At 49.0% G+C, this 12,360-nt stretch overlaps 1 protein-coding gene across 1 annotated transcript in view; it reads left to right on the top strand.

The window, feature by feature from the left end:
- C5H4orf51 (chromosome 5 C4orf51 homolog) overlaps positions 1-8,603 on the top strand; it is a 33,116-nt gene extending 24,513 nt beyond the window's left edge. Inside the window, exons 3-6 of the mRNA XM_036187575.1 lie at positions 1,558-1,619; positions 4,451-4,523; positions 5,499-5,572; positions 8,523-8,603. Coding sequence (XP_036043468.1) covers positions 1,558-1,619; positions 4,451-4,523; positions 5,499-5,572; positions 8,523-8,603 — 290 coding nt within the window. The remainder of the gene's footprint in view (positions 1-1,557; positions 1,620-4,450; positions 4,524-5,498; positions 5,573-8,522) is intronic.
- Positions 8,604-12,360: the final 3,757 nt, after the last annotated feature.

Genomic DNA, 12,360 nt, shown 5'->3' with positions numbered 1-12,360 from the left:
CATCCTGACTACCGTAAACTTAATTGTATGGATCTCAGCTGCTATTAGACCTGTCTGTGTTTCTTAAGGCAGTTGAAAATGAGTGGGTGGAGTTAAGGTGATTTAGGGTAAGAGTCTTAGAAGCCACCCAAGCCCACCCATTTGAGCCCGCCCACTGCCGGAGGAAGTCAGACAGAAAAGTTGCACGTGGCAGACACAGAAGTGGGGAGAGAGAAGGGTTTAGGCTTTAGCAGAAAGCTTGGGGATAAAGTAACTTATTTTCCCGTTTGCTGGCAGAAGTTTTCACGACGCTGTTATGCGGCCAGGTTTACTGGTACACGCCCCTATCCGGCAATGTAGGTGGTAAATGTATCCGCCCCTTTGTCCCATGGCTGTGGCCGAGAGAAAAATAAAAAATTAAAATAACAAACTGGGATCAGACTCCAATCTTGGGCATCCCCGAGAGTGGAGAGAGATCTAAGAATCAGCTCAAGTTCCTGTCCTCTTTGTCAAGGGATGGGAAGGGCTGCAGCTGCACTGCAGTTGGTCCACCCAGTAGACCCGAGACAATGTTTATCTCCTCGTTAGGAGTGAAAATGTGCCTGACGTGGCCAGCACAGCCCAAGGACAACCCCCGGGGTGTCCGTAGCAAAGAATATGGAGAGGGGAAGAGAGAGAGAGAGGGAGGGAGAGAGATAGAGAGAGGGGGGGGAAGGGAGAGAGGGGGGAGGAAGAGAGAGAGAGGGAGTGAGAGAGATAGAGGGGGGGAGAGAGAGGGGGAGAGAGAGGGGGGAGGGAGAGAGAGAGAGGGAGTGAGAGAGATAGAGGGGGGAGGGAGAGGGGGGAGAGGGGGGGGAGGGAGAGAGAGAGGGAGGGAGAGAGATAGAGAGACGGGGGGGATGGGGAGAGGGAGGGGAGGGAGAGAGGGAGGGAGAGAGATAGAGAGATGGGGGGAGAGAGGGAGGGGAGGGAGAGAGATAGAGGGGGGGGAGGGAGAGAGGGGAGGTAGGGGGGGGGAGGGAGAGAGAAAGGAGAGAGAGAGAACCAGAGAAGCAGAGAGACTGCATGGAGGGAAGAGAGCAGAAAGAGAAAAGGGAGGCACACAGAGGGCCCACCTGCTTTTTAGGCTGGGCCGCCGTCCCAGGCTGATGTAATTAAGGACAGAATCCTTACACATATGGATTACCGCAAGGCTGTGTAACTCAATAAGCTGGCTGAAAACCTGCTCAAATATATGGTGAAAAGTGGGTCAGAGTAGAGTGTGGAAGCCACAAGATACACCTGAACATCTCAGGAGGTTCAGGGAAAGTGCAGCCTTGAGATTTCTCCACAGCCTTAGTTCCCTCTGATTCTAAGAGTGGTCACAGAAGAATGTCCCAGACATGAAAATGTTTGTCCCTCCCCCAAAGCTCCTGAAGGTTTACGACAAATTTAAATGCCAGCCATGGTTTTTCCTCTAATTGTTCTGTGGGTCAAGGGCAAGTGGGAAACAAAGGTGGCTTGTGTAGTGTGGGAGTAGTTGTGTAACTTGTGAGTATAAGAAGTTTCATCTTGACTCCCCTCTTCATCTGAACACAGGAGGACTCTCTGATGGAGTAAGACCCTCTGGGCACACTCCGCTCAACGTCAAGCACAAAGTGGTATGTTCTGACTCTTCCTAAGGCCCTTTTAAAAGTGCATGTAAGGGATTGAATATGCATGTTAGTCATAAAGAAGCAAACTTGAAGGGGGTGAGTTTTAAAAATGAATATTCATTCATCAAACAGTTATTTCTGGGGTATTATGTGTATAGCTTCCTGTTAGGGGAAAAAAAAAAATCCATGGGTAACCAAGGTTACCAATTGTCAACAACTGGCTAGGCTGAGGCTGTTGTCACATTCCCCATGTGGTGGTCTCTTTTCCATGTGTGGCAATAATCACATGTAAGCTTTGGAACTCCCAAACAGTGAAGAGATTAGAAATAGACATAACAGTGAAAAACAAGTATGTAGGTCAGTGGGAAAGCAATTGCTTGGGACCCCAGAAGGCCCTGTGTTCAAGTCACAGCGTTTCAAAAGAAAAAAATAAAACATGAGAAGTTCTTCCTTTTCCTCTGAGATAATAATTTACATTTTAGTCACACTTCTTACAACATCAGTGTGCTTGTATATCATCATATGTCTGCACATCCGCCTGTGTCCAATGAGTTGACCAGATCATACTGGACCTTTTTCTCTACGATCTGCTTCTATATACCAATATTTTTATGTACACCTTTCCTTGTTCACAAGCATAATCATTTGTTACCATAGCTAATGCACACATACATCCCTTTGATGGGATACATCACAATTAAAAAAACATTCCTTATCTGCAAGCATTTAGCATTTTTCTTTTTCTATCTTTTTATTTTTTCCATTTTGTTTTTATTTGCTAGACACTTAGGGTTTTTTATTCATAATTATTATAGACAGTGTTATGATAACTAAGAGTTATCACAAACATACTTATGCAATGGTAAACTCATCTTAGTGCATTCCCAGAAGTGAAATTCTTGGGTTGGAAAGTAGCCTAGGTGCTTTCTTATATTCTCACAGCTGGTTTAATGAAGGCCTAGGGGTACATGCTGTGATCCCAGCACTCGAGAGCCCACATGAGGAAGGTCATAAGTTCAAGATCAACCTGCACTGCACAGTGAGAATGGTTTTGTCCTCAAAAGGTTAATGAAGATAACTATAACCTTAATGCTTCCCAGTTTGATAGATGAATATAGTTGCATTTCCTTACTTTTCTTAGATAAAGTATCTTCCCTCATGTCTATTAGTTTCGTGGGTGTCTTTATTAGCAGTAGCTGGTTCTCCTTTCTGCAGAAGTCATACTTTCTAAAGACGGACCACACAGTACATTATAGCAGTCCATTGCTCCCATGGGAGATGCATAGTTTGGGTTCTGTCAGTCTCTAGTCACAACATTTTCCTCAGTTTATTAACATATAACTTTGTTTTTATGTATTCTTAAAATAAACTTTATTATAAAACACTTGCAAATAAAAAATCAGCACAGCAATTTTTATGTGTATGTTTCTGTTCAAAAACTCTTTAATATATGTCTATTAACCTTGAACTTGAGCCAATGGCACTAATGAAGCTTAATTAGAGCAGTTCTTTTCCCTGAGAGGCGTGCCACAGCCTTCTTTTGCTTATGGACCCTACACCGTACTTCAGCATGATGGTCAGGACCATTTTAAACAGCAAAATCCTCAATGAAGAAACATAAAAAAGAGACTCTGAAAAGGACACTTAATTACCTGTGAGAACACAGCCAAGGCTGCCTGTGCTTGACCTCAGCACATGACAGAGGATTCCATTTTCCCACTCTGTGCATGCTCCTTGATGACCTCAAAAGTGCTGCATTAACCTCAGATTACACACAGATTTTAGAAGTAGATGAATTCACAAATACGGAATCCATAAATAATGAAATGTGACTGTGTATCTTCTTTGCCCATTGTCGCGACCGCCTCGACCAGCAAGGAAGACGCAACACCGAGCTCTTCTTTCTGCAGTTTATTCAGGAACCTTGAACAATCTTCTGACCGGGGGGTGGGGGTGGGGGGGGGGGTGGGGGGGGGGGGGGAGCCCTCCCTCAGCCCTAATAGCCTCTGGGTAGCCAACCCTAAACCACCACGTAGGCATCTTGGATAGGTCCAGGTATACGGAAGCAAGCCAGATCCTAAAGCCAAGCCGAATATGGAGGTGTTTACCACCGAGAGCGCTCACCATCGGGAAGGTGGAAAGCGGAAGCCAGTGCCATCTTTAGGGTGCAGCACGCAGCTCTCTACAGCCCATGTTTCTGTTGGGATAGTTGTTTTTGTTTTTGTTTTGTTTTGGTTTGGTTTTTTTAGTGATTTTTTTTTTTTAAATTGACTATATATTAGGACTGGACTTTTTTGCCCAGCCTCATTTATAAGTACTTCATCCAGTTTTGTCTTTTCATTTATTAGATGTTTATTATTGTGAAAATGGGTTTGTTGCTGTTGTGCACGTGTGTATGGTACATGTGTATGTACAGGTGGACATGTGATGCAGAGGCCGGAGACTGACATGGGGCATCTTTCTCTATTGTTCTCCACTTTATTGTTGCCCACCAAACTTGGAGCTGACTGGCTGGCTAGTGAACCCTAGAGAGGTCATCTCTTCACCTCATCCTCACTCTGCCCCATCCCCAGCACTGTGGTGAGCCAGCACCTCCTGCTGTTTGGTTTTTGCAGTTTTACTGTGGGTGCCATGGGGCTGAGCTCAGAGCTCTTCACCCACAGAGCCATCTTCTCAGCCAGTTCTGGTCTCTGGTGTTTGTTGTTTGAGGTTTGGAGGCACAGTCTTGCTGGGTAGCCCAGGCTGACTTCAATCTCAGCCTTTCCAGTTCTGGGATCTCAGGCATGTAGCCCACGTCTGCCTTGGTTGGTATTAATTCCCAACTCTCTGTTTTCCAGGCACACCAGATTTGGGGGTATGAAGCTCCTTATTTAACATTTCCAGATTACAGAATTTTACGTAAGTCCCCCTGCCCCCCCCCCCTGCCCCCGCCCCCTGCCCCCGCCCCCTGTGCCCAGGAAGCTGCCATTCCTATCTGCTGTGGTCTTTGTTTTGATTGTTTTCTTTGTCTGCTGTTTTTGTGACCTCCAGGGTCAGAGGCCATTTAATAAATCCTGCCACACTACTGCCTCCGCCCACTGACACCTACATTGCCACTTCATTTTATGAGACCTAACAGCAAAGAAAGTAGGGTCAGATATGACAGGGGGACATTCAGCAGACATTTGACTTTCAGCTGCTCTGAGAACAGGCATTGTGGGGAGTTGCTGCTGAGGTTGGGGAGACTGTGAGTGAGGGCCTGGGATTATTGTTTTAAAAAGTGCTTCAGAATATCAGCAAATTTCAAGCCAAGCCTTGTAGCAGAAGCCTTGAAGCCATGTAATCCTACCTTCTCAGGAGGCTGAGGCAGGAAGATTGCAATTTGAGGTATGGCTGGGGAGCTTTGTGAGATGCTGTCTCAAACTGAAAAGTAAAAGGAGCCTGAGTGTCGGGCTCACCTATAATCTCAGCACTCAGGAGGTGGAAGTGGGCCCAGATCTGTGAGCTCAAGGTTCACAGGTCTATGTGCTGAGTTCCAGACCAGCCACATGCAGTAAGACCCTGTCTAAGGGATGGGGGATGGGGTAGGAATGGAGGTGGGGGTGGGGAGTTGGGCATGATATGATGGCTAATGCCTATAAACCTAGTACTTAGGAGGCTGAGACAGAAGACCAAGACAGGAGTGCAGGGCCAACTAAGCTACGTGAAACCCTGCCTCAAAAGAATAAAAAATAACCACCACCAAAACTAGAAAGAAGGCAGCCAAGAGTGCTGAGGGTGTGGTGCAGTGATTTGCCTAGTTCAGCCTCAGTAGGGAACACAAAACACCTGTCAGTGTCCTTCCTCTCTCAGGGTAGCTTCGCTCTACCTAAAGCACTTCCGGCCCTGAACGTGTCTTCTCTCTAGGTTCCAAACCCAAGAAGCCAGGCTTTGATCTCCTCATGAATTACAGGACTAGAGGGGAAAAGCTCCTGAAGCATGTAAGAACCTTTACCTGTCCTTCGGCCCCGGGTCCCTGGGCATGTCTGCAGAGCGCAGCAGTGGAGGTGCGGGGTGCAGGAGAAGTGCAGGGTGCAGTGGAGTGTGGGATGCAGAGGAGTTCGGGGTGCAGTGGAGTGCGGTGTGCAGTGGAGTGCGGTGTGCAGTGGGGTGTGGTGGAGGTGCGGGGTGCGGTGGGGTGCAGTGGAAGTGTGGGGTGCAATGGGGTGCAGGGTGCAGTGGAGTGCGGTGGAGGTGCAGGGTGCAGTGTAGTACGGGGTGCAGTGTAGTGCGGGGTGCAGTGGGGTGCAGTGGAGGTACAGAGTGCAGTGTAATACGGGGTGCAGTGTAGTGCGGGGTGCAGTGGGGTGCAGTGGAGGTACAGAGGGCAGTGTAGTGCGGTGTGCAGTGGGGTGCGGTGGAAGTGCGGGGTGCGGTGGGGTGCGGGGTGCTTAGCGTTGGCACGAACACAGCCTTCCTGTGTACTCCGCTGAAAGGTGGGCTGTGTGGTAAGAGAGACTCCAAACACTGCGCCCTGTCAGCTGAGCAGGAAACGGGCTTGAGAGGCTTTAGGGGTAGGAGCTGGAGGGCGGTAAGTTCGCAGCTTGTCCTGCCCTGCTGGGGACCTACCCGGCCTGCTGAGCTCGTGTGTCTGTTCCCGCTTGACTGGACCGCCCAGCCCTTCTCAAAGCCCAGTGCTTTTAAACCGGTGCGGCTTGCCTAGAAGCACAGCAACCTTCGTTTGACCCCAGAACTCACCTCAAAGCTGGGTGTGGTGCCATGGGCTTTTGAATTCCTTGTGCTGAGGCAGGTGGATGGAGCCTGAGGCTCACTGGCCGGCCGGCCTAGCCACTAGGCAAACAGCAGGCAATGAGAGACTTGTCTCAAGAAACAAGGTAGATGGCATCTGAGGATTAAGAACTGAAGTTGTTTTCTGATGTACACAAGCACATGCATGCATATTCACACACATTACACACACACACACACACACACATGAACACACACATACATGAACATATGTACACACAGGAACACATATATACACATGCCACACACATACATGAACACACATGTGCGCACCTACAAACATACCCACAGGCACGAATACACACAAACGCACACATGCACACACACAGGCACATACATACATGAACACACATACATGGACACACACAGACATGCCTACATACATGAACACACACACAAACACACATATTTATACACCTCACACACACACATTCACACATGCTCACACTCATACACACAATTCTCTGGCAGGAATTCCTGAAGAATAGGTTAAAAAGCAAAGAAAAACCTGTTTTCTCTGTGTGGCCTACTGACTTCATTTACTATAAAATAAAACAATAATTTTAGCTATCCCTCAGTTTTTATTATAACCTTCCTTTAAGTTGAATTTACACAACTCAGCTTTGTGCTAAGTAATTAATTTGTGAAGTCATGTGTTTGGTATGCTATGTTTGTTAGGGAGAAAGAATAACTTGACTACTAAAAAATTTTAAATGTTATTAAAGTAGCATCTAAGATTGTCACACGAATACACACATGTCACTTTGAAAAGGCTGGTCTGGGGCACTGAGGGAACCCGGAAAATTTAGCTAACAGGACAAGGTTGGATGGCTCACCTTGGGCCATCAGCTACAGCTGTTTTCATGGCAGCCTTCAGGAAGAAAACTTCTGCTTTGGATCCAGGGACTGTGTAGACACTGGGAGGCAGTGCTGTTGTGGGGAGATACATTAGGGCTGGGGCTCACTTCTGGGAAGGGGTGATTTCTTGAAAGTAGGCAGCTCTCAGCTTCCTCCTGGGAGTTGCCTGAGGGAAGGATTGAGCACTATTAAAGAATTCCCTCCAGCTGCATGCAATTCCACTGCCAATCACTGTCACAGCTGTGCTGAGGGACACTTGTCCTCTGTCAGGCACTTTCCTGACCCCTCCTCTAAACACATTTTCATACATTTTTGTGATGTACTAACAGTGCAAAGTCGTTCTCTCTCTCTCTCTCTCTCTCTCTCTCTCTCTCTCACCCTCCCTCCCTCTCCTCTTCCTCCCTCTTTCCCTTCCTACCCCCTCTTAAATATGGGGGACTTATCTGATAAATGTTGAGCCTAGAATCCTGACCAAAATATTTCAACTTTAAAATAAAATTTTAATTATTTTTTTATGTGTATGAGTGTTTTGCTTGCATGTATGTCTGTACACTACATGTGTGCCTGATGTCCTCAGAAACTGGAAGGCAGCTCCAATCTCCTGGAACTGTGGTTACAGATGGATGTGAGCCACCATGTGGTTGCTGAGAATAGAACTCAGGTCCTCTGGAAGAGCAGTTGGTACTCTTAACCACTGAGCCATCCCTCCAGCCCCCAAATTTAAAATATTTTTAAACAGGCACTGATGTTTTTGGGGAAGAAGCGAGAGCTGCCAGGTCACCAATACTCTAACTTTAAAAAAAAAAAAAAAAAAAAAAAAAAAAAAAAAAAAAAAACTTTTATTTGCTTGGTGACTAGCACCTTTGGTAACTGTCCTCAAATTATTTATATTCTTGGGACTTAACTTGAAGAAGATCATGATGTAGGACTGAAAAGCAGACAATTCACACCCAGGACTGTGACTAAGGAGGTGGCTGGAAGTAGAGAAAGGGTGGGCAGGAAAGAGGGATTCTAATCAGTAGGTAGGTAGTGAGCCTAACAGTTCTTTCCTTTCTAAATTCGTCCTGCTTATTGATCTGTCCTTCGTGAACTGAGGCACAATAGACGAAACAGAAAGGTTTTTTTGTTTTGTTTTTTTAAGATGGAAGAAAATGCAGAAGCAATCCCAGCCCCTGCTTGAATGATGTCTGGTTTGAGAGAAGCAATTTAATTCCCAGTTTTGTGGCAACAGCAACCTTTGAGGATGAGCGAGTGTTGACAACCGGACCATTTTTTCCCCTCCAGCTTGGGAGACAATGGGATTATGAAAGCAAGTTTGGCTCCTCGGAGGACTCAGAGGGGGATCGAAACTCCTCGGATTACTGAGAAGGCTCACTACGCATCTTGAACTGGTGAAGAAGGAAGTCCCAGACTGCGGCCCAGTTTCTGCGTTAACCGGTTAAGACAGGAGGTTGGAGGAGGCCTTGGTTGGGTGTGCACCTAGGGAAGACCTTGCTAGAAACTTCCTTGGGTTTCATCTCTCGTTCTTTTTCTCGTGTGTGTGTGTGTGTGTGTGTGTGTGTGTGTGTGTGTGTGTGTGTAGTGTGTGTGTGTGTGTGCATGTATGTGTGTGTGTGTGTGTGGTGTGTGTGTACTGATGTGGAACGAGTTGTCATAATCATGAGTAAATGTTCCTTTAACGTAAGTGCCCAGACTCACATTCTGCTGCAGGAACCTCGCAAATGATGGCTGTGCTTTACGTCTGAGAAAGACTTTTCTGTTTCCATAGCCACCCCTCAGAAGATTAGGCCCGCAGCCAGGTTTCCCTCCAGGCAAAGAAATGTGGCTGGACAGCCCGCCCCGCCTCCGGCCCCGCCCACGGGCCTCCGGCCCCGCCCACGGGCCTCCGGCCCCGCCCACGGGCCTCCGGCCCCGCCCACGGGCCTCCGGCCCCGCCCCCGGGCCTCCGGCCCCGCCCACGGGCCTCCGGCCCCGCCCACGGGCCTCCGGCCCCGCCCACGGGCCTCCGGCCCCGCCCACGGGCCTCCGGCCCCGCCCACGGGCCTCCCGGGCCTGCGCCTCCCTCCCTGTCCCCGCTGCGCTGCCCCGGCCAGGTCCCCACGCAGCCCTCCGGTCTCCCCGCAGCACAGCTGTGGGCGGGACCTGGCACGGAAGGACCAAGGCCACGGAACAGGCCCTGCTGGCAGCCCCCTCCTCTGCCAACCGACGCTTCGGCGCTCCTGATCCAGCCTGTCCCCCGACTCATGGCTCTTGCTGCACCGAAAACACAAAGTCGCACCTTGACCCCTAGCCGCGCCCCACATGACCCAGACATTTTTTTTCCCTTTAGCCCCAGGTTGGGCTAAATACATTCGCTGGAGGCCATCTGGTCTGCTTCCCGGGAACCCTTCATGTGGTTTCCATTAAGCTCGCCAGAACTGTGCATTAAAAATGCTGCCCAGGGCCGCTCACGAGCCTCCGCTGTCTTCCCTGCAGAGCGAGGGGACCTCTGGGTAGGCGCCCAGGCTGGCACCCAAGGACCATGCCCTAGTGACTGTGCATGCCACTCCTAGGAATACACTAATCCATGGCAAGGCTTTCTCAGGGCCCCAGTGTTCGGTTTTTGCCGCATGAGAGCCAGTTTGTTCGAATTCTGTTTCGATTCTAAAAATCAATGTTAACAGCTTTACAGACGAATTTACAGAAATAACCTGGCCACAGAAACTCAGTGTGACCAGCCACATTGGTAGGGCTGAGTCTGCCTTCTATGCCTGTCCCTGACTGCCCCTATCCCCATAGGGGAAAAAAAAAAGTTAGCTTATGGAAAAATACTGCCTCACACAATGAGTTAGGGTTTGTAGTACAAGATAAAGGAGACAGGCCGAGTTCAGCAATCATAGCGCGCTGTATCTACAAAGTTCCTTAGCGTTTATTAAAGGTTACTCAGTTTATTGAGGAGACTGGAAAATGGAGGGGCTTGAGAAGGGTCACATGACCCGTGAGGAAAGTACCCTCAGTACTGTGGCCTAAGAGCAGAAGGGGGCCTGGCCGCCAGGTACTTTCAGGCAGCTAAAAGAATTCTTCTGGTCAAAAGCGTCCTGTTCTTCCCCAGTCTTCCCAACAAGCAGAGTTTTTTCCTTTCCTCCGTCCCCTCACCACCAGCCTGGGTTTCCTCCCTCTCTCTCTCTTTTTTTTTTTCTTTGCTTTCTTTCTGTTCTCTTCCCACCCCCACCCTGGCAGGGTGATTTTATTTGGGATTTTAAAATGAAACCAGGTGCTGCGTATAACAAAGGCAAAGTAAAAACAAGGAAAGACGACCCAACGCCCAAGGAATGTGCTGAGTTTTATGACTCAGGCTGTCCTGGCAAAGGACGAGGGGTGGCATGGAGAGGTGGGTGGCACCGAGCGAAGACCATACAAGGCAGCCCTGGCCTCCCCAGATAGGGTGGTCAAGGCAGTCTGTGACTCACTCTGTAAAACCGGAGCCTCTTGTTCATTGTGGAACAAAGCTTCCCAGCTAGAGCCAAAGGATCGTCAACTTTTCCCTGAGGGGCCAGACCCACGTGATGGGGCCAGGGCTACCCTGAGGTTTGGAGAACACTCCCTAGGCAAAATGCCACCCTTTCCCCCAGGAAGAGGCAGGCTTAGCGACTGAGCCAAGGGCACTGGTCCTTTAGGAGATGAATAACCTGTCGGCTTTAAAGAGAAGGAAATTAGCATGCCTTTGTGGTGGGGACACAGGGCTTGGGAGGGCCTTGGGTGGAGGAGGAGGCTGAAACTGCCCCTGGGAGCAGGGAGTGGAAAAGCTTGTGAATGATGAAGGGGTGCCATTCCTAAAGTAGCCAGGAATAACTACCCCAAGGGGTGGGCTGTGCATAAACACTCAGGGAGACACCCGGGCAGACATCCACACATTCTGAGAATTCTTTTCAAATGAGCGTAGTAATGGAGGGAGGTGTCCTTTTTTTTTTCCTGTTACTAAGAGACAGGCTAAGAGTGTAAGGAGAAGGTCTCTCCCAGCAGAGTGGGGAGGGGCCTGAAATTGGGTGACAAGGGTCTGCCAGGCTCTCTGCCTGAGTAGAACCAACTGGCAGGTCTTCCTTCTGGTGCGGCAGCTCACTCCAGAGGAGGCGGTCAGGTTTTGAATGAGAACACTGACTGCTGTAAATGGGATTTCCACATGGAGAAGCCTCATGGAACGGAGGAGACTTGTTTCCCCTTTTTTCTTTCCCGTTCTATGAAATACCTACCAAGAAACTATGCGGGACTATTCCATAATTTTGGGGAAACCTCTGCTTAACTTTGTCATCAAAGGCTACTTACCTGGGAAAATACAGTCTAAGAACTGTGACTTCATAAATATTTATAGTGTGAACAGGCCACACTCCAATTCTGTTGGAGAATGGGCCCATTCAGTTTTATTTATGATGTGACACTTGGGTGAGTGACATCCGTCATGTGGATCGGCCCTGCACTCCGTCCCTCTGAAGCATATTTATGGAGTGACTATGTCTGTGAATGTTTGCTATATTTAGGTCTTCTCTCCACTTAGCCTTCCTAAGCCCCCAAACAAGCAAAAAGCCAAGGGACTGGTACAGGGGAGACCTGATCCCCAGTGACAAAGCATGCGCTCTTGACTGTGTGCTATGGGGAGAGTTGAAAAATCGAGAGAGATAATTAAAATGGGGAAGTTAGTTGCTAGTCAGTGGTCCCCACTGAAGGGACCTGCGACTGACTCACAGACTCTTGGCTGGGCCCACGAATTGGCGCTGGCAGGTGAGAGGCAAATGCAGGTGGATGCATATGGGGTTCTCTCCTTTTGAGAGCCCCCTCTGCCCCACAAGAGCCAGGCAGGCCTACACTCTGCGTCCCATGGCTCTGAGGGCAGGACGGTGGGGCTGTGGGGCCTCCATTGAGTTAAAGTCTCTAGTATATGAGAGGTCTAACCTCTTGGCCACACCTGGCCCTGGGTTGGAGCTAGCAACTGTTCACCCTCCAACTTGGAGGAATGGACCCCTAGTCTACCACTCCAAATGCTCTGGCCTGAGCACTTCCTGCCAGACACAGGCCTTCTTTAGGGCCAGTATCTGCCTCCCGCCAGCTTGGTCATCTATTGTTTATCCTGGGTAGGGCAAGGTCTTGG

This window comes from Onychomys torridus, chromosome 5, assembly GCF_903995425.1.
Source record: "Onychomys torridus chromosome 5, mOncTor1.1, whole genome shotgun sequence".
Taxonomy (NCBI): domain Eukaryota; kingdom Metazoa; phylum Chordata; class Mammalia; order Rodentia; family Cricetidae; genus Onychomys; species Onychomys torridus.
The sequence above is the reverse complement of the archived record's forward strand: the minus strand, read 5'-3'. Positions and strand labels throughout refer to the sequence as shown.